At 66.4% G+C, this 22,841-nt stretch overlaps 1 protein-coding gene across 4 annotated transcripts in view; it reads left to right on the top strand.

Annotated features, from left to right (window-relative positions):
* LOC125922945 (collagen alpha-1(V) chain) overlaps window positions 1–22,841 on the top strand; it is a 153,312-nt gene that overhangs the window by 128,037 nt on the left and 2,434 nt on the right. For 2 of the 4 annotated variants that reach the window (XM_049630926.1, XM_049630909.1), the window contains 19 exons: window positions 553–606; window positions 711–818; window positions 1,891–1,944; window positions 2,722–2,829; window positions 3,441–3,494; window positions 3,753–3,806; window positions 4,747–4,800; window positions 5,429–5,482; window positions 6,118–6,225; window positions 6,334–6,387; window positions 6,476–6,529; window positions 7,653–7,760; window positions 9,232–9,285; window positions 10,040–10,075; window positions 10,475–10,528; window positions 11,165–11,420; window positions 12,250–12,362; window positions 14,909–14,977; window positions 18,015–18,248. In XM_049630926.1, coding sequence (XP_049486883.1) covers window positions 553–606; window positions 711–818; window positions 1,891–1,944; window positions 2,722–2,829; window positions 3,441–3,494; window positions 3,753–3,806; window positions 4,747–4,800; window positions 5,429–5,482; window positions 6,118–6,225; window positions 6,334–6,387; window positions 6,476–6,529; window positions 7,653–7,760; window positions 9,232–9,285; window positions 10,040–10,075; window positions 10,475–10,528; window positions 11,165–11,420; window positions 12,250–12,362; window positions 14,909–14,977; window positions 18,015–18,248 — 1,680 coding nt within the window. Of the gene's footprint in view, window positions 1–552; window positions 607–710; window positions 819–1,890; window positions 1,945–2,721; window positions 2,830–3,440; window positions 3,495–3,752; window positions 3,807–4,746; window positions 4,801–5,428; window positions 5,483–6,117; window positions 6,226–6,333; window positions 6,388–6,475; window positions 6,530–7,652; window positions 7,761–9,231; window positions 9,286–10,039; window positions 10,076–10,474; window positions 10,529–11,164; window positions 11,421–12,249; window positions 12,363–14,777; window positions 14,847–14,908; window positions 14,978–18,014; window positions 18,249–22,841 lie in introns of all 4 variants that reach the window. The other 2 variants (XM_049630918.1, XM_049630901.1) reach the window with 1 other exon arrangement.

Below are 22,841 nucleotides of genomic sequence, written 5' to 3'. Positions count from 1 at the left end.
GCACGACTCAGGACTGATGGCTTTAAACGCCCGGGCGCGTCTTACCTCCGTGGATTCACACGCACACACGCACGTGTGTGATCTCCTTCAGCTTTTGCAAAACCGGAATCACGCGGGGTGTACGGAAAGTTTGAGCGTAGCTCCTTGCGTTTCGCTTTACGCGTTGTGTTCGGGGTTACTAAGCATTCTTTAGACGTGTCCCTTTTTATTTATTTTGAAAACGTGATTTTTAGTCACTGCCAGCATATGGTGGCGACATAATTTATTCCGACATTTCCCTGCTGTTGGCTCATTAGGTTTTACTGTTTAATGGGACAGTGTGGCAAGCGCCTCGGTCCATAAATCTCCAAGTACTCTCTCACGATTTCCTCCGGCTAATTCCGAGACCTGGCGTCATGGGGGTGGCCTCGCATTTGGCTATACGCTCAGAAGCACATTCTGAGGCTCTTGGATGCTTGCTTGGCGCGGTGGTGGGGAGACCGTGAAGGCCTCGTGGGTATTGGGGTAGCGCGACACCGACCTGCTAAGTTTCTGCCGTGTTCCTGTCCCCAGGGTCTGCCGGGACCTCCCGGAGAGAAGGGCGAGACTGGGGACGTGGGTCAGATGGTAAGCGCGACCAGGATGCACCGACCCGGCCGGGCGTGGCGGCTCGTTTCCGTTTCGGTCACAGTTTGCATTTTGTCTCTGCTCACTGGTTCTCCTTCCCCTAGGGACCCCCGGGCCCCCCCGGCCCCCGAGGACCCTCTGGAGCTCCAGGCGCTGACGGGCCACAGGGGCCTCCCGGTGGCATAGGCAATCCCGGTGCGGTGGGAGAGAAGGTGACTCACGCCCCTCGCTGTTCTGGCGGCCGATGTGCGTGTGCGTGCGTGTGCGTGTGTGTGTGTCCAGCTGCGGATACAGGCGTGCGGGGCGTTGCTGGGTCGTTCCCGTCAGACGCACCTCGACGCTCGGCAGATCTGTGCCGTGTTGCTGGGGGCTCTGACCCCTGTTCCCGGCGGCTGTTTGCAGAATTTCCAAGCGCTACAAGCAGCAGGGAGGCCCAGCCCCCTCCCAGATCCGGCTCTGATGGGTCTTGTCTGTTCCTGGCAGTGTGGGCGTGTCCGCGTTTACCGTCCCTGCTTCACAGCCTGGGGTCCCCCTCATCCGATCGGATGAGTTGCAGGGCGTGGGCCCTGGGGATGCCTCCGTGAGCAGGGCGGGCTCTGTGTGTGTACCATGTGCGCGAGCAGGACTCCACACGGTGCCCGTGACCTTGCTCCACTGCGAAAGCCCTTGCCCTACTTCCTCGGGATAAAAGGGACGAGACCAACGCGCTCCTGTCCATTTGCAGTCCCTGGACACCATTTCCAGAACTTTCCGACATCAGCCCGTTAAATTGAAAGAAGTTCTCCGTCACTGCCCATTTTTTACGATACGAACCTTAACAGAGAAGCATCTCCTGCTAAAGCCCCCGAACTAATGATGCGCTGCCTCCGCTCAGAGGCGTCTCCCTCCCAGCGCGCCCACCTCCGCCCAGGGCGGCTGCACCCTCTGAGCCTGTGGTGCTGTGTATTCGCTGCCTGGGCCCGGCCCTTCCCCCCTGCGCCGTCCCCTGTCCCTCCCACTGCCTTCTCTTCGTCGTCCCCCAGAGCTCACCCGAGCGCCATCTGTGACGCCCAGCCTGCTCTGGTCCCCTCCTCTGTGTGAGCGTCACGGCCTGCGAGTACCAAGGTCAACACACGCCCTGACAGGGACGCGTCTGCCCTCCAACCCCACACGCCGTCAGAGTGCGCTGGCCGCTCGCTCGCCCCGGGCCCCCACCTGCCCGACGGCAGTGAGGGTCTGCTAAGCGCTCGGAGCCGGGGCCCCTGTTCTCGGTGCCACCGTAACCGTGTCGCGTTTCCTCCTTAGGGTGAGCCTGGCGAAGCCGGAGAGCCTGGCCTGCCTGGAGAGGGGGGCCCTCCGGTGAGTGGGCTGGGGGGGGCCCCGACCACGGGCCCCTGCTGGGTGGGAAGCTCACAGTCTGCCCCAGTTGTCCCGTCCATGCGACGGGAGCCGTGTTACCCCTCACGCTTACCTCCGTGGGGTTACCGTACCAAGAGGGCGTGCGTGTGTACGAGCCTGCCCGTGCGCGCACGCGCGCGCGTGTGTGAACACGTTGGCGGTGAACACCCGCGAGCAAAGGCCGTAAGTCCCTCCGCCGTCTGCGGTGATCCAGACCTGCTCGTGGGCTGCCACAAACATGGGGGCAGTTGTCCTCTCATCAGCCCAGACTGGAATGTTCTGACCTTCGCAGGTCAGATGGGCGTTCTTTCCAGGACGGCCTCGGGGAGGCTCTCGGGCACAGAAGGCGGCTGGTTGACGGGGGTCTCCTGGCCTCTCGCTTCCGCCTCCACCTGCACACGGGGGAGTGGGCGGGTGTCCTGGGCCCCCGCAGCCCCTCCCACCTGGAAGCCAAAGGTCCCCTCCGGGGGCCCCAGAAAGCCGGTGGGCCCGTCAGGCCCACCTTGGAATGCCAGCGGGTCCAGACCATCGCCGGGGGGCCACCAAGGGCTGGGGACCAGCCCCCCCATTCTGCAAATGGGGGGCAGCTTCAGGGACCCACTGGACCCAGCGTGTCGCCCCCCCACCCCGAGGGCCCTCGCTTTCCCGTGCAAACAAGGGGGTTCGCCTGAGGCCAGCACGGCACTCTGCGAAACCGGGGCCGGCTCCGAGGGCACCGACGCTGGCCTTTCCCTCCAGGGACCCAAAGGAGAAAGGGGCGAGAAGGGCGAGTCGGGCCCTTCTGGTGCAGCTGGACCCCCTGGACCCAAAGGCCCTCCTGGGGACGACGGTCCCAAAGGCAGCCCCGTGAGTAACTCCGAGATGCCAGGGCGCCCCGAAGCTGGCGACCTCCGGGCCCGGGCTTTTCTCATTCTCTGCTGGCACACTAAAGCTCCCGACCACTATGGGCCTTGGGGTAACGTTTGTAAAGCGTAGAGGCTTTCACACCAGCTGCTGGGCCAGAGATGTGGAGGTGAGGAAGAGGAGGGGTGGGGCGGGGGGCTTCCGGGCCTCATGTGCCCAGCCCGGGAAGCTTGCTAAATGGGCTGCAGGAGCAGCGGTCTACGCGGATGCCACCTTCCCGTGGCCTGTCCCACTTCGTCGCAGAAGGGACTTCTACTAGCCTGTTCTAGAAGCCTGAAGGTCTGGGCCTGGTCTCAGCCTGGAGCCCCGGGAGCGGAATCACGGGCACGGCGCCTGCCCTCCTCCGTGTGCCCCAAAAGCGGAGCGCTGAGCCTTCGTTGCCCGCGTGGGGTGTGGCTGGGATGAGGTGGTCTCCGGGGAGCTTCCGGGCCGTGGGCGCACTCCTGGTGTCGCACAGAGGGCATTGCAGGGGCTGGGTGAGGCGGGGGTCCTGGGGATGCGGCGGCAGCCCACCGGTTGCTCGGGGCCCCGACGTGCCTCTCTGTCTGTTTCAGGGCCCTGTCGGCTTTCCCGGAGATCCTGGTCCCCCCGGAGAGCCTGGCCCCGCGGTAGGTGTTCAAGGCCACGGAGCCCCCACCCCCGCCAGCCCTCCCCCTGCCTTTGCCATCCGGGTTTTGCCTTCCTGGTTGTCTTCTGTGAATCCTCCTTGGGACACGGTGCTCTCCCACGTGGCCTCCAGGCTGTGGTGCTTAGGAGTTCCCGCTTGGCCGCCCGGAGAGGGTTGGGTTCTCGGGAAGGGACTGGGGACACGGTGGGCATTGGCGTGTGACTCGGGAGACAGGAGGAACTTGCTTTTATCCCCTCAGGGTCAAGATGGCCCCCCTGGTGACAAAGGGGACGACGGTGAGGCTGGGCAAACGGTGAGTCCACTCGTGACCTCCAGGGACCCCGGCTACCTGGTGGAGGGTGTCGGGCGCTCTTGGGATTTGCGACTTGCTCTGTTCCTTTCTGAGAAAAAGCCGAGCCCAGTTCCCTCGTAGGAGCCATTCTTCCCCGCGAGATCCCTGCAGGGCTCCGGTGGAAGCTGGGGACAGCTGTACTACTGATTTGTCACTTGTCACCGGGGAGCCCCTGCCCACCGCAAGCCCACCCGTGAATGTCAGGATGGCCTTACTTCTGCCTAATTGGTGCCTCTCCCCCAAAGGGCTCTGCCCGGGTCAGCCCCCTGGGCTGGGATCACACTAGACTTGCCTCTTATCCCCGACGCTGAGTTTCTGAAACATCGCTTCCAGGCACGTGTGCCCGGTTTGGAACCGACCCCAATGGGCCTCCCCTTCCTCGGGGACGGCCCCAGAGTCCTCACCGATTTCCCTCACCCCCACCCTGCACCAACGAGGCAGGTTGCTGCTGGGCACTTCGACCCTCGGGCACGGGCTGGCGTCGCCCGTGTGAGACGAGCAGCAAACAAAGCCCCGGAGATGCCCGAGTTCCCCCGCTCCCGGGGCTGGGACTCGGGGCCACCCTTGTCCTCCCCGTGCCTCGGGGTCCACTCCTGTCGCCGGGGATGTGGGCAAGGGGTGGTGTGGACGGTCGCTGGGCATCCAGAGTAATTGCTACGCGGTGGGAAAGTGCTGGTTGAAAATGCGGCAGAACCGTGGGCGCGAGCCAGGGTTCCCGGTCCCGCTGCTGCTGGAGCCCCGGTGTGGGATGACTTCACCTGGGACTTGTGGCAGCTCCAGAGGAAGAGAGAGGCAGCCTCGGGGCCGGCCGAGGACGGGGCGCACACGCCGAGAACTTCGTGCCAGGCGTCCGTCTGACCGACCCTGATTCCCAAATTCTGTGTTCTTTCTCTGACCCCAGGGATCCCCGGGCCCTACTGGTGAGCCGGGACCGTCTGGGCCTCCAGGAAAAAGGGTAAATAAATAATCCTGTACGTCGCCCCTGCCTGCGAGATTTCTGCGTGAGGCCCGCCCCTCCCCTCCGCCCTTCCGCCTGGCCCCGCGTCCGCTAGGCGGCCCTCGCCCGGCATCTGCTTCCGGTTGAGGCGTGCTCTCCAGCCCCGTCGTGTCATCAAACCTCAGACCTGCTAGGTCGGTCGCCCCGTGCTTTTGGGGGAGGCCAAGTGCTGATGCCATCGGTGGTGCCCGTCGTGGGGGGAAAGACACCCACGAAGCCGGAGAGGGCCTCGCCCCCTGCGTCAGACCTCTCTCAAAAGTCAGAGCGGGCGAAACGAGCCTTTCTCTGCACGTTGAATACTTAGCGTCTGGGGGGTGCTGTGGTAGACTGGCCTGCCTGGTGTGTGAGCGGGAAAGGGGCCCCAGCACTGCGGGCTGCCAGAGGCCTCCCCAGACTGACCCAGAGGCCTTTTCCAGAACTGAGACCACTGGGACTCATTCCGGGGGGCCTTATCCATGCTGGCCAGCGGCCCGGGAGCCCCCCTCCCCTGCCCCCGCCCCCCCGCCCATCTCCCTGCAGACACAGACCTCATGGCTCTGGCTTCTTCAGGCAGCTTCTCACACGCTGTTCCCTTGCTCTGTTCCAGGGCCCCCCCGGCCCCGCAGGCCCCGAAGGCAGACAGGGAGAGAAGGGAGCCAAGGTAATGTGCTTCTCTGCTCAGCCGTGACTGTCGAGCTTCCCAGAAGAGCCGCCTGCATGGCGGCCGAGTCGGGCGTGAAGTGGAGACGTGGGGACACAGGAAAGCCACAGAGGCAGCAGGGAGCTGGGGCCGGCTCAGAGGGAGGCCTGGCTCTCGCCGCAAAGCGGGAGGGAGACAGCTTGTGGTGCCCACAGGCCCGCAGGCCGTCCGCCCCTCCAGCCTAAGGAGAGGGCAGCTGGTGCTGGGGCACCGGGCCTGGTGCTTGACCCAGTGCCCACCGTGGGGCCGGGCAGAAGGAGGGCGCCCAGGGCCCTCGAGGGGCTGCTCCCTGTGACTCTGATGGCCCTGTGGGCCTCCTGGAGCTGCCCTGTCGGCAACTGATGCAGGGACAGGAGCCCTCCAGGCCCAGGCCTGCCCAGGCAGTGGTGGCTGAGCTCGCCATGAAGGCAGGGCCGGCTGGAATGGCCATGGTGGCCGAGATTGTCGGAGACTGGAAAGCCCAGACGACCGAGGAAATTAGGGGGGTGGAAAGTTGGTCAGGGTGGCTTCTGTAAAGAACTTGGGACATCTGGGGTCCTCTGGGTGGTGATCGTGGGCCAAGGTGGCCACAGCCTCAAGCATCTGTGTCCCTGCAGGGGGAAGCCGGCTTAGAAGGCCCTCCTGGGAAGACTGGTCCCATCGGCCCCCAGGGGGCCCCTGGGAAGCCCGGCCCCGATGGCCTGCGAGGGATCCCTGGCCCTGTGGTGAGTGAATGGGGGCCGGGGAGGGGCAGCGGCTGCCGGGTGGGGGCGTGGGCACAGGACGGGCCCTGTGGGGCTCATGCTGAGGGCTCATGCTGAGTTGCGTTTCAGGGTGAGCAAGGTCTCCCAGGCGCCCCAGGCCCCGACGGCCCCCCCGGCCCCATGGTGAGTGATGATCCTGAGGGGCTCCCTGGCAGGGGTGGAGGGTGGGGTTGGGGAGGAGAGCTCTGATCCATCCACCTCTTCTCCCCAGGGTCCCCCAGGACTCCCCGGCCTCAAAGGAGATTCTGGCCCTAAGGGGGAAAAGGTAAGACAGGACTCCGGTGCCTCTGAGGCTGTGACTCGGGGCCCCTCACATCCGGGGTTTCAAACTATCAGCCACCTGTCCGTCCAGTGCCCGCTGCTGGCCGGGGACAGGTCCTGGAAGGCCGGGAACGTAACCAGTCTGTGCTGTATGGGGGACTCGGTCCCTGTCCTTGGTGGGAGACCGTGGCCGAAGGGTGTGCAGGGCCCGAGCAGTGTGCCTGCTGTGGATTCTGCAGCACAGCAAAGCCCGCTCTTTTTCTCCAGCTGGTGGGTGATCTTTTTCTGCTCACACTGATTTATGGACAGATAGAAAGCACACACACAAACCAAATAGTTCTTTCTTTTTAAAAAAAATTTTGTTAATGTTTATTTGAGAGAGAGATGGACAGAACCCAAGCAGGGGAGGGGCAGAAAGAGAGGGAGACGCAGAATCTGAAGCAGGCTCCAGGATCCAAGCCGTCGGCCCAGCCCCACGCGGGGCTCGAACCCACGAACCGTGAAATCGTGACCTGAGCCGAAGCTCAACTGACTGAGCCCCCCCAGGCGCCCCCCAGATAGTTCCTTCTAAAAAAGGACTGGGGAGTCTGTTTCTTTTCTACTCCATGCCTATCACCACTCAATCCCTAAAGTAAGGAAAACTGGAAGAGTCCTTCTAGAGCTTTCCACAGGCTCCTACGAAACGAACACACGTAAGCCTGTGTAGAGAGCGTCCCTTGTAGAGAAACATGAAACATTGTCGTATCTATAACACCCTGTAACTTTTTCCCTTAAGTGCATAAATGTCTCTGTGCCCGTAACAAAAGGCATACACGGTGGCCATAGAAAAACTGGGCAATGCACAGCAGACGCACAAAACAGCGTCACTCAGGAAACCGTGTTATCACCTTGGTCTGGGATCTGTGTCTCCCTCTCTCTTTAGACCATGATTTGACCAAAGGCCGACCGTGTCAGACCTGCTCGTCTGTCCCTTGAGCTGTCTTTAGGCCGGTTTCCACACCGGGAGGTGTTGGCCGGTGACTCCGTGGCTTCCCGTGACCGGGACGTGCCACGTCCCGCCGGCTCACGTGGTTGGCAGGGAGGCGCGGCCACAGCGAGCGCCGCCTCATGCCTTTGTTTCCAAACAGGGTCATCCAGGCTTGATCGGACTCATCGGACCTCCGGGCGAACAGGGTGAAAAGGGCGACCGCGGTCTCCCTGGCCCCCAGGGCTCCTCCGGCCCTAAGGGCGAACAGGTGCGTGAGGTGGGGCCCCCCAGTGAGCGTCCTCGCGGATGGCGAGAAGCGGCTTACGACCTGGTGCTCCGTGCCCAGCGGACCCGAGGCCGGTTAAAGCTGCGAGGACGTCCTCACGTCCGTCGCGTCTGGAGGGGAACAGCGGAGGGGACGCTGCCCTGGTGGCCCCAGAGGGGGCGTGGCTTCACCCCACTCGAGGGCCTGTGACCCGGCTAACTGCCCCCAGGTCATTGGCAAGTCTCCACCACGTTTGCCAGACCCGCGGGCCGGGCTCCCCCCGACCCCGGACATGCACGCCTGGCCCTAGACTTCCCTGGGAACCACAGTAGTGATGGGCGCTTGCACCCCCAGCAAACCTTAGCCAGAGGGATCCTCCCGGCCCCGCACCACTGAGCCCCGGGAGGGCAGGGCACAGGTGGACCCCGTGGCCGGGGAAGGGCGATGTGTGCGTGGCAGCAGGATAGGGGACGAGGCGGGCCTGCCGTGGCTGTGCGCTTCCCCGTGTGAGCGAGGGCTTCGTTCCGGGTATAACTCTCTGCTTCCCAAGGTGCTCACGCCCTTGGCTGCGCCCACCTTGGCCCCCGCCTGACCCGCAAGGGGGCAGCACTCGTGAGGCAGAGCCGCGGGGGCAGGGAGTGAAGTGGGACCGCTGACGGCCCCCTGTGGCTGTAGGGCGGTGTCCTCCAGAGCCCCTGTTCCATCTGCCACCGTCTTCCCCAAATGGGAGCTGTCCAGGGCGTGGTGACCGGTGACCTCGAGAATTAGGAGGGTGTCCAGGGTCTCCACCACCAGAGTCAGCCGTCACAGCAAACCGGTCTCTGCAGCGTCCCGGCCGGGGGGGGAGCCGGCTCGAGAATTTCTGGGATTCTGACAGCAGTGAGCTGCCCCGGTCCCTGTGTGGCAGGGGGGGGGGGGGGAAGGGCGGGCTCTCTCAGCCTCCCTCTGCCCTGGCGGGCGCTTACGCCCCAGGGGGAAGCTCGTGTGGAGTCAGGGCTCCAGGTCAGCCTTGGGCGCCCTGGGGCTGCGGGGGTGCCGGAGGCTAAAACCAGCCGGGCTGGCCTGTGTGGACGGGGGTCTGGCTGCAAGCTCTAAGTGCGGAGGAACAAAGGGGAGGCACAAAGGGACCCCAGGACACTGACGTCCCCCATCCCCCAGGGCCTGTGCTCACACCACGAGTGGAAATCAGCAACGGGGGGACCACTGGGTGTGGGGCTTGTGTATTTCAAGTCGGAACGTTAGAAGGGATGACGATACGAAGTCACCTCCCCATGGCCCGAAGATGCCAGGGTCTGGCCGGGCCCCGGGCAGCCGGGCGGGGGGGGGGACGGGGAACCTCCCGGCACGTGTTCGGGCCCCTTGCGGGCCGTGTCCGCTGGAGGAGACCGCGAGAGCTGAGGAACTCGGCTTCTAGCAGGTGAGTGTGTCTGTGACCTCCCTTGCGTGATGGCCTGTGTTTTCTGCTCCTTTTCAGGGCATCACTGGTCCTTCCGGCCCGATCGGCCCTCCGGGCCCTCCCGGCTTGCCGGTGTGTATCCGGGAGGGGCGGATGGTCCCTGGTCGTTCTGGGGGGAGCAGGGAGGCGGGTGAGCCTGGGCCTGGGCCTCAGTATGTGGCGGGAGGGTCACAGGACAGTCAGGAGACCCGGGGTTGTGTCCCACTGCCAAGTGGACGTTGGGCCTAAGGTGGATTTGCCCATATCTCCACGTCAGGGACGTGAGCCACACAGCGAGGTGGGGTCTCTGGGCCCCGGGTCCAGGTAGGGGAGGCGGGCATTTGAGGGAATGTGGCTGTTCTACCACACACATCCGCGGCGGGGTGAGGACAGCGTCCCCATCAACGTGAGCAGGACTGCTCGGCCCGGACGAGGGGTGGGGGGCTATCCATAGGGCACCCCCGATTCCCAGGGCACCCTGCACGCCAGGGTCCTCCCCCACGGCCTCCAGCCTCCGCTTGCCCCTTGGGTCCGTGTGGCCCAAGGTGGCCCCGTGGATCTGACGCTGGCCCTGCTCTCCCTCTAACTCTGGCTGCCTGAATGTGTGGTGTCTCGGCTGGGGTGGGGGCAGGGTGACCACGGCAGACAGGCCCCTCGGCCTCCCAGCGGGTGAGCGCCAGCCTGCCCCCAGACAAGCCAGTACAAGCTCAGGCTCCTAGGAGAGGGACTGGGGCGCGGGGGAGGGGGAGAAGGCCCAGCCCGGCCTGAGCGGGGCTGTGGGTCGAGGTGGGTACCTGGAGGTGAAGGGGTGCCCGCTCCCTGACGCTCCGTCCCCCGCTCTCTGCAGGGTCCTCCTGGGCCAAAAGGTGCTAAGGGCTCCTCGGTAAGTGGCTTGCACCCCGAATGGGCCCCCTCTGCCCGGGGGAGGGGCGTGCATCCCCCTGGATGACAGCTTTGGGCCGCCTTCGCCCCCTCGACCCCTGATGGCTTGGTCTTCATGCTTCTCTCCCAGAGCTGAAGGTCCTGAGCACGTCCGCAGCCTGGGTCGCTGCAGACAGAGGCATCCGGGCCGTCGCTCCCCACCTCAGCAGGACGGTGCGCCTAAGCTCCCGTCTCGGGGCGTCAGGCTCTTACAGCTGGGACTGTGGACAGGAGGGTCTCTGCCGTCCTCCCCCCGGCACGCTAGACTTTGTCCCTTGCCGTCTCCATGCAGGTTTCTGGAGATCATGCAGAGCACGAGGTGGGGTGAAGTCACATCCTGGGTCTCTTTCCTTTTTCCCAGGGTCCCACTGGCCCGAAGGGTGAGGCAGGCCACCCAGGACCCCCCGGCCCGCCGGTGAGTCCACTTCGAACACTCGCAAGTGGGGTGGGGGCTGTCCTGGCGCGGAGGCGGTCGTGGGAGCGTCTGCGGGTGCTGTTCGCTGTCCAGGACTTGGTGGACGGGGTCCAGTTGCCTCTCTCTGGGAGGCCTGGTTGGGCAGAGGGGGAGAGAGTGCACACCTGCGTGTGTGCATGCGTGTGTGCACATCTGTGTGCGTGCGACAGCGGGCGGCACCACACGAGGCCCCCGGGTGATGGGTAGAGGCCCTGATGAGCCAGATTGTGGGGCGCGCCCCCCCGGGTCACCCCGTGTTGGCAACACAGCCTCTCGATTCCTGTGTCTGTCCTCGGCCGGGGCCCCCACACGGCCCCCGGGAGGGCTCCTCCCGCAGGCGCTAGTGCGGTCCCACCGTGTGCAGCCCCGGGCTGGGCTGCAGAGGCGAGGGCAGAGCCGGTCGCTCGGGGTCCAGCCGAGGCTGGGAGGAGGCAGGCGGGTGCGCAGGCGAGGCCTGGCGGCCGGGAGGGGTGTGCCGCGCTCCGGAGCAGGAAAGAGGGAGCAGAAGCCCCCCGAGGTGGCCCGGGGTCTGCGGCCGGGACGCGGGGCCCCCCGGCCCTGCTCCCGCCAGAGCCCCTTGGTCCTCTCTGCACACAGGGTCCCCCCGGCGAGGTCATCCAGCCCCTGCCGATCCAGGCATCCAGGACCCGGCGGAACATCGACGCCAGCCAGCTGCTGGACGACGGGGCCGGCGAGAGCTACGCGGACTACGCGGACGGCATGGAGGAGATCTTCGGCTCCCTCAACTCCTTGAAGTTAGAGATCGAGCAGATGAAGCGGCCCCTGGGCACGCAGCAGAACCCCGCACGCACCTGCAAGGACCTGCAGCTCTGTCATCCGGACTTCCCGGACGGTAGGGGCGCGCGGGGGCGGGGACGGGGCAGCCCGCACGGCGGGAAGGACACGGCCTCGGGGGGGGCCCCCGTCCGTGCGTCAGCTGCGGGCCTGACGGAGGCAGCGCGGGACGCGCCCCGGGAAAGGGGGGGGCCGGGGAGGCAGGGCCGGGCTCCGAGGTGGCCCGGGGCCCGCGTCCAGTCCCGTCTCAGCCACCGTCTCGTGCGTCACCCGTCACCCTGAGCCCCAGCTGCCCCGTCCGTGAAGCGGGGACAGAAGCGCGTGCCCTACCGGAGGACAGAGCGGCAGAGACGGTGTGCCGTGTGCTCGGCACGCGCCTGATGTCGGGGCTGCCGCGGGAGTCACGTCCCCTCCCCGTGCCGTTGGACGCGTCCTAGCGTCAGGATCCGGGCGCCGCGTGGGGAAGCAGCCTGCGAGACCCGGACTGTCCCGGAAACGCAGCACACCTCCCGGGCTCACGGCCCTAAGCCACACGCAGCCCACGGCCCCGTTAGCCGGCCGGCTGCTGCCCCTCTGGGAGGCGTGAGCGCTTCTCCCCCGAGGTCCCCGGTCCCCGGCCTCTCTGACCCCGAGCGCGTGAACCTCCAGCCCCACCTGGAGCATCTCCGTACTCCCGTCCGCCTGCCGCGGGGGCCGTTCGCCAGCGCTGACGGGCCCTGGGCTTCACCCTCCAGCCCGGTTCTTGGTGGCGCAGACCCGGGGAAGGCCCGCCCTGGCGGCCTGTGGGCCGGGCCGTGGGTTTTGAACGGTTGGGCCGACAGGGTGCGGATGCTTCCGGAACCACGCAGGGAGCAGCTCACGCACCCACCTCCCCATCTGCCGTCCAGGTGAATACTGGGTAGATCCTAACCAAGGCTGCTCCAGAGACTCCTTCAAAGTTTACTGCAATTTCACGGCCGGAGGGGCGACGTGCGTCTTCCCCGACAAGAAGTCCGAGGGGGTGAGTGCCTGCCTCCCCGACTGCCTTCCTGTCACCGCACGGCCGGGCTGACGGCTCCGGCGGTTTCCAGGTGAAGGTTTCTCCCCCGGAAAGTAGACCAGAGCCACGGGACACGGTGGGCACAGCCTCGTGCCCTGGCAGGGCGGGAGAGGGTAGCCCCCGGGCATTTCGCCCCCCTCCCCCGGGCTGGGATTTCAACCACCGGTCGCTCCAAGCCTTCCTCAGATGACCCCGTGGTTCTGACCCCAGGCCGACCTGAGGCCCCTGGGGGGGGACTTTGGGGCCAAGTACGAAGTCACCCGGACACGTCTCTTAGAGGCTGGCATCTGCCTCAGTTCTTAGTAGGAGCCTCCTCCTGGGCACCTGCTCCTGTCTGTCCCGAGTGCAGCGCGCGTCCTCTCTGAAGTCTGTTGGGTGCAGGGTGTCGGCGGGCGGGGTTCTGGTTCACAGAGACCGCGCGGACCATCAACATCAACCGTCGCCTCTGTGCCGGGAGTTTGTGTGTGTGCACGGGTGTGTGGGGTGGATGTGGGCTCCTTTCCGCCTTGGTGCGGCACAGGTGAGGTGAGCGAGGTCTCTAGCTGACAGATGGCACAGAGCCCTCTGCGTGGGACCTGCGCAGACCCCCACGGCGCCCCTCAGGCGGCCAGCTGTGCAGACAGTCGAGGCTCCGATGCAGGAGAGCCGGGCAGCCTGAGGCCTGCAGCTCCTTACTGGCCACAGCGCGGAGAAGCAGATCCCCTGGGAGAGAGCAGCGTCAGGGCCCCCTTGTCTCTAAATCTTGCTGAAACTGGGGGGCCCCAGCACCCCTGGGCAGAAGGCCCGGCTCACAGGGACAGGAGCTCCACCCTGACAGGCACGATTTGGGGACCCCTGTCTTGTTTTTTAAATTTTTTTAGTGTTTATTTTTGAGAGAGAGAGAGACAGAACATGAGCGGGGGAGGGTCAGAGAGAACCGAGAGACACAGAGTCCAAAACAGGCTCCAGGCTCCGAGCCGTCGGCACAGAGCCCGACTCGGGGCTCGAACTCACAAACCGTGACATCGTGACCTGAGCCGAAGTCGGCCGCTTCACCGACGGAGCCACCCCTATCTTATACGCACTCTCCCCAACCTGAAATTTGAAATCCCTTTATGCCCAGCGACAAACGCCCTGAGGTTCAAAAAGACAACGCAAGCCGCAGGACCCTCCCGTTTGGCAGAGGCCCAGGAGGAAATTCGGGTGGAAGAGACGCTGGTTCTCATCCTTTTTGTGGCTCTTTCCCCACCAAGCGGCCTTGCTTCTGGAGAACCAGCAGATACCCCCGGGGGCCCGAGCTGGCGTTGTAGTTGGGCAGACAGCGGGCCGGGGGGGGCTGAGTGACCCCCACTGCTCTGCCCTCTTCCTCGGACTGAGCCTCATGCAAATCGGGACCCTTGGCTGCCCGGCCCCTCCCCGTCAGGCAGCGGGAGGGCGGGGGTTTAAGGCAGAAGGAGTGCCCACCCGCACCTGCCATCTGCTTCCCAGAGGAGGCCAGGTGCCCGTTCCGAAATGCACAGGAGGGGGCACTGGGGTGCCTCTTCTTCCCCGAGGCCCCTTCCCCTCCCCGGTACGAGGCCAGCCCAGAGGGGAAGCCCAGGGGGACAGTACAGGGAGTCAGGCTTCCGCTTCCCCTGCTGCGCACAGCAGACTGTGGGGCCTGGGTCCCGTGGGCCCGCCCGCTGGTCTCCCCGGCTCTGTGCCTGCAGCCAGCGGCTCCCCGTTCCTGCTCCCGGAGCCAGGGGCAGGCGTCCTCCCCGAGGAGGGGTCATACGCATGCATTTGTGCACGGAGTGCGCACCGGGTACGAGCCCGCTCTGTGCTGGGCCCCACCTTGGGAACAGCGCCTCGGCCTTGCGCTGAGCACACGCCAGCTGGGGTCCCTCCTCTGCCACCTCCACGCCGCGTCTTCAGGCCGGCACCACCCACCGCACGCACGCACGCACCCCCAGCCGGCCCAGCCCTGGCAGCGCCCCTGCCCACCCCGTTCCCCAGGCAGAGCCGCGGATCACATGGCGGGGTGCCCGAGTGTGCTCCCCTTGGCCCGTCGGCAGATGCTGACCCTTACTGTCATGACTGCCTTCATCTCGGCCCCCGGGAATCCGTTCGGTCGTCCGGACCCTGACCCCGCGGCCCCACCCGGCACTTGGGAAGTGCCAGGCCCCGCGCTGGCGGCTGGATGTGCACAAACGGAGAGAATACCGAGGCCCCCGCTCTCCCCTTGTCCCCGCCGTGGCCCCCGGGCTGTCCCCGGGCGAGCGGAACCCCCTCGGCCACGTGGGGCGAGGCGCAGGGGCGTGCCGCGGGCGGGAGGAGGTGTGTTTGCAGGCGGGGCAGGCTCCTAGTAACCCTGTCGTTCTGTTTCTCTCCCTCCCCACCTCCCCGCTCGATGTTTAGGCCAGGATCACTTCTTGGCCCAAAGAAAACCCGGGTTCCTGGTTCAGTGAATTCAAGCGCGGTAAACTGGTAAGGCGGCCTCCGACTTGCGCGCGGTTGTCCTTCAAACGCGTCCGTTTCGTATCTTACAGAGTAAAATGGCCCGCTGGCCCAAAGAGCAGCCTTCTACCTGGTATAGTCAGTACAAGCGAGGGTCCCTGGTAAGTGGCCGCCGGGGCGCTGCCTGCTCGCGGCACAGCCTGGCTCGCGGCTCTGCATGGCACTGACGGCCGCCGTGCCACCCCTGCTCGAGCCCCTCCAGCCAAGCTGCTCCGCGGCACGCGACAGCCAGACCCAGCCTGGGCGCCCGCCATCCCCGACGAGGGGTCGTTCGGCCTGGGGGCAGGCGGGCGGGTTTCCAGTCGGTCTAGGACAGGAGGTTGGTGCACGGGCCGCCCAGAGCCACAGCCGGGCGCGGCTAGGAGTTGGGACCAGAGACCCCAGGAGCCGGAGGGGTTTGTAAAGCGCTGCGTCCTAGCGGGCAGGTCAGACGAGGCGAGTCCTGGGCCGCTGACCAACTGAGTTCCCTTCAGGACACGGGCCCCTGCGGCTGCCGGGCCAGGGGCCGTCCTGAGGGCCCACCCGGCCACGGGAGTCTCTGCGCATCCCGCACGACTAGGCTAGTCCCTGCTTTAACTCCCGGGGAGCCAGTCCCAGTGACCTTTCCCAGAGATGGAAGGGCACGGAATACCCTGAAGGAAGCCAGTGATGTTCTGTCACCGGCACAGAGACCAAGAGCCGGTCTGGGCTCCTTTACGTGCGGCCAGCGGCCAGCATGGGCTTTGATCGGACCCCTTTCTGGAATACAGTGCAGAGTCCGTGCCCTCCTTCTAGCAGGCGAAGGGGCCGAGGGCCCAGGACGTGGGTGCGTAGCAGGTGTCCCACCTCGCTCCCGGCCTTCACGTCCTCAGATCTGGTTGTCCCCTCTCCACGCGCCCCCGGAGAGGGTCCTTCCCCTCCCGGAAGCCATGTCGCGGGAGCTCCGTGGCTCGCAGAAGCCACGTCCCCCAAGGACTCACGGAGCGGTGGCTTCCCGCTGGCCTTTGCCCCGTCTCCGCCCTCGGGGCCCCTCGTCCTCACCCCCTGCGGCACTCCGTAGCTAACAGTATTGCATGCTGCCCACGTCCTGGATTTCCAAGCCACTCTTTGCAGACGCTCTGAAGGTTCGCGCTCGCCTCGCCACGTCTGTGGAGACCTCTTTAATCTCCCTGCGTGGACGGCAGGCCCCCCACCTGCTTCTCCACCTGCCCCTTCTCCTCCCTCCACCCCTGTTGCGCTCGCCTCAGAAAGAGCAGCCCGTGCACAGAAGGACCCGCCTCGTGGCCCCGCGCCCTCTCCCCTCTCTCAGAACACCGTCTCCCGCCACCCACCCCGGTAGCCCGCCTCCTGCCTCCGGCCCGTTTCACAGACTTTAGACCGAGGTGGGACCCAGCAGAAGCTCCTGCTTATTTGGGCTTTCCCGCTGAGGCACTGCCAGCTGCCCGTGACCGCCCTGGCGGACGTAGAAGCGGGGCCCTTCCTAAAGGAATAGCTTCTCTCTCTGGACGGGCTGCCCGGGACCCAGCCCGTGGAGATAACCCCGAGGAGCCCCTTTCCCACTGGGAGGGGGGGGGGACTCGCGGCGGGATTCGGCCGTCCCGCCGCCCCGCTCAGCCCTGGGGGCTTCGGGTCCTTCTGTGCCCCGCGCTGCTCGCTGGCCTGTCCCTGTGCATGTCTGCTTCCTCCAGTCAGTCAAGCTTCCTCCCAGAAGGAGCGCCTGATGGCCCGGACTGCCGGTTGGTATTCGGTCTTCCTCCTCAGGGTCCGACCGTGAGGCGTCCGGTCACCGCGTGCAAAGCCGGAGCTGGCGGGAAGGGGCCGGATCGCCGGCCAGGCCCCCCGCCTCCGCGCTCGCTGGTTATATGTGTGTGGATATAAGCGAGTGGGCCTCATTCCCCTTCGCGTGTTCAGCCGGCTCTTCCGGGGTCGGCTGCGGGATGGGCCTGCAGTGGAACAGCCGTGGGGCATCAGCGTGCCGGCGGGGGGGGGGGGGGGGGGGGCCGGACCCCCCGGCCCGGGGGGGGGGGGGGGGGGGGCTGGGGGGGGGGGGGGGGGGAGGGTCGGGGCGACGCCCACGTCCCCTGGCCGCGTCCTGCTGTTCAGAAAGCTGGAATCTGCTCAGGATGCGGAAACCGAGGCTCGCCTCTCGGGACGCCCCGTGCCTGCCCCGCCGAGCCCGGTAGCCCTGTTTGGGGTAACCAGCTGGTGACGCTGGAGAGAGAGAGTCCCTGAGAGCTGACACGTTGTCTTTCCCTGTTGCCGTGCCCGGGGCTTGCTGTCAGAGAGAGGGTCTTCTTGGGAGGCTCACGTCCCCAGGGTGCCCCGACTGCCCCCTCGAAGTGTGGGCAACACTGAGCCCCGCCCCAGGCTGCAGGAAGGCATGCTCTGCTTTCCCCTGGATTCTGAGCCCCGGGAGAGGTGGAAATGGCCTTTCCCCAGTGCCATCCTGTGGCTCCCCTGTGCCTCCAGGAGGACGCCCGGTCGCCCTAGCCCTCGAGCACCCCGTGCCTCGCTTCCCGCTGGCCCAAGTTGCCCCTGAGGCCCCCTGCTCTCTCTATCTGCAGTTCTCACGGCTCCGTGGCCAGGGCCTAGTACGTGATAGGTGCCCAGCAAAAGGTTTTCATTTATTACCATGATCTCGTGAGCACCTTCCTTTGGCCGGTCCCCAGGCACAGTGACAGGACTGTGAGCCATGTCTCTGCCCTCAGGGTGCTCTCAGTCCGGGGCGGGCTGCGGCCACGCGCCAGGAGCCTGTGACACGGGGTCCAGCGCTGGCATGGAGGGCCTTCCAGCCCAGTAGGGAAAAGAGACAGCGAGCTAGGCTAAGGTGGGGAAGGGCACCTGACCTGGGCAGGCTTCCTGGAGGAGGAGGAACACGAACTGAGCCCTGGAGGAGTAGGGACCCGCCAGGCCAGGAGGAGTGGGAGGGCTGTGTGGGTGTCTGGAAGAAATGATACGCGTCGAGCTCTGCTCCAGGGAGCCCCCCGGGAGCCGGTGCGCCCTGGCCTCGGGGGGCGGGGGGCCGGGAGTGTGGCACGTTTCCGGGGCGCTGCCCTTGGCGTGGCTCTCACTCTGGAGGAGACGGCACGTGGACAGAGGCGGGCCGTGCAGCAGGCCGTGTCCCCCCGCTGCTGAGCGCCCTCCCTGTCTCCCCCCCAGCTCTCCTACGTGGACGCCGAGGGCAACCCCGTGGGTGTGGTGCAGATGACCTTCCTGCGCCTCCTGAGTGCCTCCGCCAACCAGAACATCACCTACAACTGCTACCAGTCGGTCGCCTGGCAGGACGCGGCCACGGGCAGCTACGACAAGGCCATGCGCTTCCTGGGCTCCAACGACGAGGAGATGTCCTACGACAACAGCCCCTACATCCGCGCCCTGGTGGACGGCTGTGCTGTGAGTGTCACACGTGGCTGGCCCGGGGGGCGGGGTGTCACCCTCCAGGCCTCCGCTGTTCGTCCTTCAGTCCGTGCCAGGTCGGTCACCGGGCGCCTCCGGGGCCGGCCCTGCGCGGCGTGCGGGGGGCGGCGAGGGCGCCCGGCCCAGGAAAGCTGAGCCCTGACACGGGAGGCCGGGGAGCCGGGTCCGTGGCCCCATCCACGTGTGACAAGGAGCCCCTGTCAGCGCGGCTGGGAATTAGAGGCTCTCTTCTTGGACAGGGCTTTCCTGGGAACGGCCGGGACCCAGGCTGGGTCTGCTCCCAAGTGCCGGGCTGTGCTCTGCGGGTGCAGGGTCAGGCCCGGGCCCCGTGCCGCCCGCCAGAAAGGGCCGCTCTGCCTGCAGGCTTGACGGGAGGCTTGCTCAGGCTGCACGGCCAGTAAGGGCTGGAGTTGCGCCCCGCTCTTTGGGCCCCGGGCCCCGGAACAGTTGCCTTTCTCTGCACGCCCGCCTGTGCCGCCGCCCCCCCCCCCCCGCCAGAGCGAGGCCTGGGTGCCCAGGGGAGGGGCAGCCCTGGGCAGCCCGCAGGTCTGAGCCGTGTCCTCGTGTCCCGGGAGACGTTTAAGGTGCAGCCGCGCACTGGGGGCCCGGTCCTGCTGAGATCCTCGGGCGTGCCCCTCCTGGGGCCTTTGAGAGGCTGGAGGCAGGGGCCGCCAGGAAGCGTTGCTCTGAGTCTTGCTGTCCCCTCCCGGCCCCTGTTCTTCAGGGACCTGCCCGAGGTGCCCAGGCCGGCTCCCGCGGGGCCAGGTAGTTTGGGCTGCACCCCCGCTCCACGACCAGGGCCGGCCCTCCGCGGGGCCTCCCTGCAGGCATGATGTCCTTCTCCGGAAGGCGCCGTGCCGGTCACCTGGTGGCCATCCCGGGCGCCAGCCCCAGACAGGGCCCTTCCGGAAGATTTCTGGGTGGAGCAAACCATCTGTGATTTCTGGTTCTTCCAGTGGTTCCACCAGTTGCCCCGCCCCCCACCTCTGCCGCCCAACCTGCTCTTTGAACGGAGCAGCGAGGGCTTTTGTGAGAGCTGGTCACAGTGTGACCCGGGCCGGGGAGGGCGTCCCCCTGCACTGAGCTGCCACCAGGTGCGTGTGACAAGCCCGTGCTCTCGCCTCTGTGCCCGTCCCCGCAGCTGCACGCTCCCGCCCCATCCCGTCCCGGCGTGCCTGGGACCGGTCCGCTGAGGGTGGCTGGCGCCCTCTGGGCCAGGCCAGAGTGTCGCGGACGGCTCTGCGGTGCCGCCTGGGCCCAGAGGGAAGGTGAGCGGGCAGAGGTGCCCGGTGTTCACCGAGAGCGGGACCCAGGCTCGGAGCTTGCCTCCGCCCCTGGCTGGTGCCCTGGCCGGGACCGCCCCCCTCCGGCCCCCAGGGGGCCCTCTGGTCCTTTTCTCACCCACCCCCCGGGGCCACTGTGGGGATTACAGGGAGGGAACGGGGGCCGAGTGTGAGGCCAGGACGCCCAGAGGGGCGGGCTCCCCCAGGCACTCTGCCCCTGCCCCCTGCGGCCCCGTGCCCTGGGATTTGTGCGGGTCAGTCCTGCGGTCTGGCCGGGGAATGTGCGGGACTCGTCCCTGCTTAAGAGCAGAGGAGTCCAGTCCCCTGGGGAGGGGTCCAGACGCATCGGTGGGGGGGGCGGGGGGGGGGCCTTAACCTCCTGGCATCTGTTCACGCTCCTGACACACGGGAGCTGCTGTGAGAAGGTCGTGAGGCGGCAGGTAAAATTATCCCTGCCTCCCCGCCTCCCGCGAGTAGAGACAGTAATAGCATCTACTTCAGAGGGTGGCTCCAGGAGCACTTCTAATCTTGCCTAAAAAGCGCTCGGGATTGTGTTCAGCCCGCCGTGAGCCCCAGAAGAACCCTCGGTTCCTGTGACTGTTCTTGACAACAGAGGCCCGCTAGTTGAAGGCAGTAGAGGCAGAGACGTGAAGGGCAGAGAAGTGTCTTCTAGAGCAGAAAGTCCTTGGGGAAGGGGCTTGAATGTGGCTCGGAGCATTCTGGAGCATCCTGGCTTCCATGGCAGAGAGGGAAACAGTCCGCTGGGGCCAGCACAGGCCATCCGGTGAGGAGAGCAGACTGGTCCTCCAGAAGCGGGGGGCCGTCCCTGCAGGGGCGACAGGGGGGGGGGGGGATGCTGGAAAATGCACCTCGTGGCCCAGGACCCTCAGCGGCTACAGTGCGGGCCGCCTGGCTCCCCGCTCCAGCTCAGACAGGCTCCAGAGAGCTTTCCGGAAAGATCCAGGTGCCCCCGCGTCTCTTTCTGTAGACGCTCCTTCCCCGACTCGTTGCAACAGCAAAGCCGGGAGCCGCCAGGAGTTCCCCGCGATGCTGTGTAACCGGGAGCCCGCGTGCCTGGGTCTGCCTGCGTCCTGGCACAAGGTCGAGCTCCCGGCTCCTTAACCCCAGAGCCAAAGGCCTTCCTTGTCTGGCCGTGTCCTCTGGTGGCGTGGGTGTGCCGGCGGCATGTGGGCAGCCGGTCACCACGAGCCTCCACGCCCCAAACGCCACTAGGATGGCTCCCGCTTCCGGGTAAGAACCGCTGACTGGGGCCTTCCCTTTATTTTGCAGAAGCAAATTCTGAGGCCGGGAGGGCCCCAGTGACCTGCCCAAGGCCCGTAGGATGTGACAGAATGGAGTCTCCTAATTCCCACCCCCTTCCCACCGTAGTCCGCGTCTGGCACAGCTGCACCTTGAATGCCTCCGTTGACAGGGAGCTCGCTACCACCCGAGGCAGCTCTCAGGCCGTGGTGGCAAGGTCTCAGCCTTAGGAAGCTCTTGTAGGAATTGAGCTAAAATCTCCTTGCCCGTAGTTTCCACCGCTCCTTCCTGCTTCTGCCCCTTACGTCGTACGGAGGAGACCTGGGGCCAGATGAGTCTTTGGGTGCGTGGGGTTGGGGCGGGGGCGCCCTGCGCATTGTCGGATGTTGAGCGGCGCCTCTGGCCTCAGCCCACCAGCTGCCGGGCCCCCGCCTACTTGTCAGAACTGAAAGCGGCTCCGGACTTTGCCACGTGCCTCTTCTCCCCGCGAGGGCTGCCGCCGTACGGAAAGGGCGAAGATTTGAGGGGAGCCCCCATGGCTCCACCTTGCCCAGAGCTGGAAGGACCCGGCTCCTCCTCCACCGTGGGGTCCGTGGAAGCCAGCGCCGCTGGCCCGGAGCCCGAAGCCCGAGACCCAGCGCCGTTGCAATCCCAGCCACGGTCCCGCCCCTTAGAAAACAGTGCGCACGTCGGTCGGCTGCCCCGATCTGCCGGAGAGAGGAGATCGTGCCCCGTCCTCACGGTGGCCGTTTCTGAGCCCTGCGACGGTCCTCGGGCATCTCTGGCTGCCGTGGCAGGACCCGAGAGGGTGGGATATCCAGACCGGACGCTGGGCCGGGAAGAGCGGCAGCTCCCCCCTCAGACAGGTTTACTCTGGAAAGAAAAGATCCTATCTCTGTGGAGAGACGATGTCTCCAAGGAGAGAGCCCTGCGGATGGAGAGAGTGGGCCAGGCAGGCAGGCCAGAGCTGGAGTGCGGGCGGAGGGCAGGGCCGGTAGAACGTGGAGGTGGGGCACGGGGGGGGGGGGGGGGGGGGGCCCCGGGGGGGCTGTGCTCAGCAAACCCCAAACCCCCAAAAAGTTCAGCACGATTTGCCAGGTCACGCCCCTCCCACGTAACTGTTCAGGGGGCCCCGCTGCCCCCCACGCACCTCCTGGTGGAAGAGAGGCCGGCCTCGGCCCTCGGCCCCCGGAGGCCAGCTGGATTCACGGGGCATCGAGGGACCAAAAACTGGGGTGCCCGCAGACGCTCTGTGGCCGTGTGGCCGGACTGAGGGGCCGCTGAGCGGGCCCAGCCCCGTGCACAGACACGGATCACCTGGCAGGGGGCCCGAGGAAGCGTGCCGCATAAATCCCGTCGTTCGTGAAGCTCCGTGCACCCTCGGGGGCCATCGCCAGCCCGTAACGGTTATTTGTGCCTCAGGAATAACGGGGTGGCGGGGCGGCTGCGGGCTCGAGGCCTGCTTAAACATGCCCTCCGTAAGTGCGCCGATAATTGCAGCCGTGGGGCCCCGTAAATCCGGGAGAGATCACCCTGTCAGCTCGGCAAACGCTGCCGTCCCTTGGGTGGGGAGGAGAGGCCGTTCGCCGGCCCTCCCGTGGCACTGCCCCGCCGGCGTGGAAAGGCACGGGCCGCCCGTAGCCGAGGTGGCACGGGCCCCGTGGCAGCCCCACCTCCCAGCGGCCCAGCGAGGGCCAGGAAGCTGTTGAATCTGACTCCCTGGTGCTCAGGGGGGCCGACGGTGAGGGCGGAGGCCCAGAGACACAGAGCCTAGGTGGACGGCCGTGGGTGCTGGCCTGGCCGGGGGAGGTGACGGCATAGAGCTCCCCGCTTCTTCTCGCACCTGTGGGTGTGGCCTCCTCTCACTTCTGGGGGGTCATTGCCAAGGGCAGGGCCCACGATCCGCTGTTCTTAGAATTCTGCGTTTTGAACGTGGAGCCCAGATCGGCGTATTCCAGTAGAGCTGTGTTTTCTGTAGCTGGTCCTGGAGGGGGGGCTGCCTTGGGGTGTCCCAGCTGGCGGGTGG

This window comes from Panthera uncia, chromosome D4, assembly GCF_023721935.1.
Source record: "Panthera uncia isolate 11264 chromosome D4, Puncia_PCG_1.0, whole genome shotgun sequence".
In the NCBI taxonomy this organism is placed as follows: domain Eukaryota; kingdom Metazoa; phylum Chordata; class Mammalia; order Carnivora; family Felidae; genus Panthera; species Panthera uncia.
This window is presented reverse-complemented; position numbering and strand designations above follow the sequence as displayed.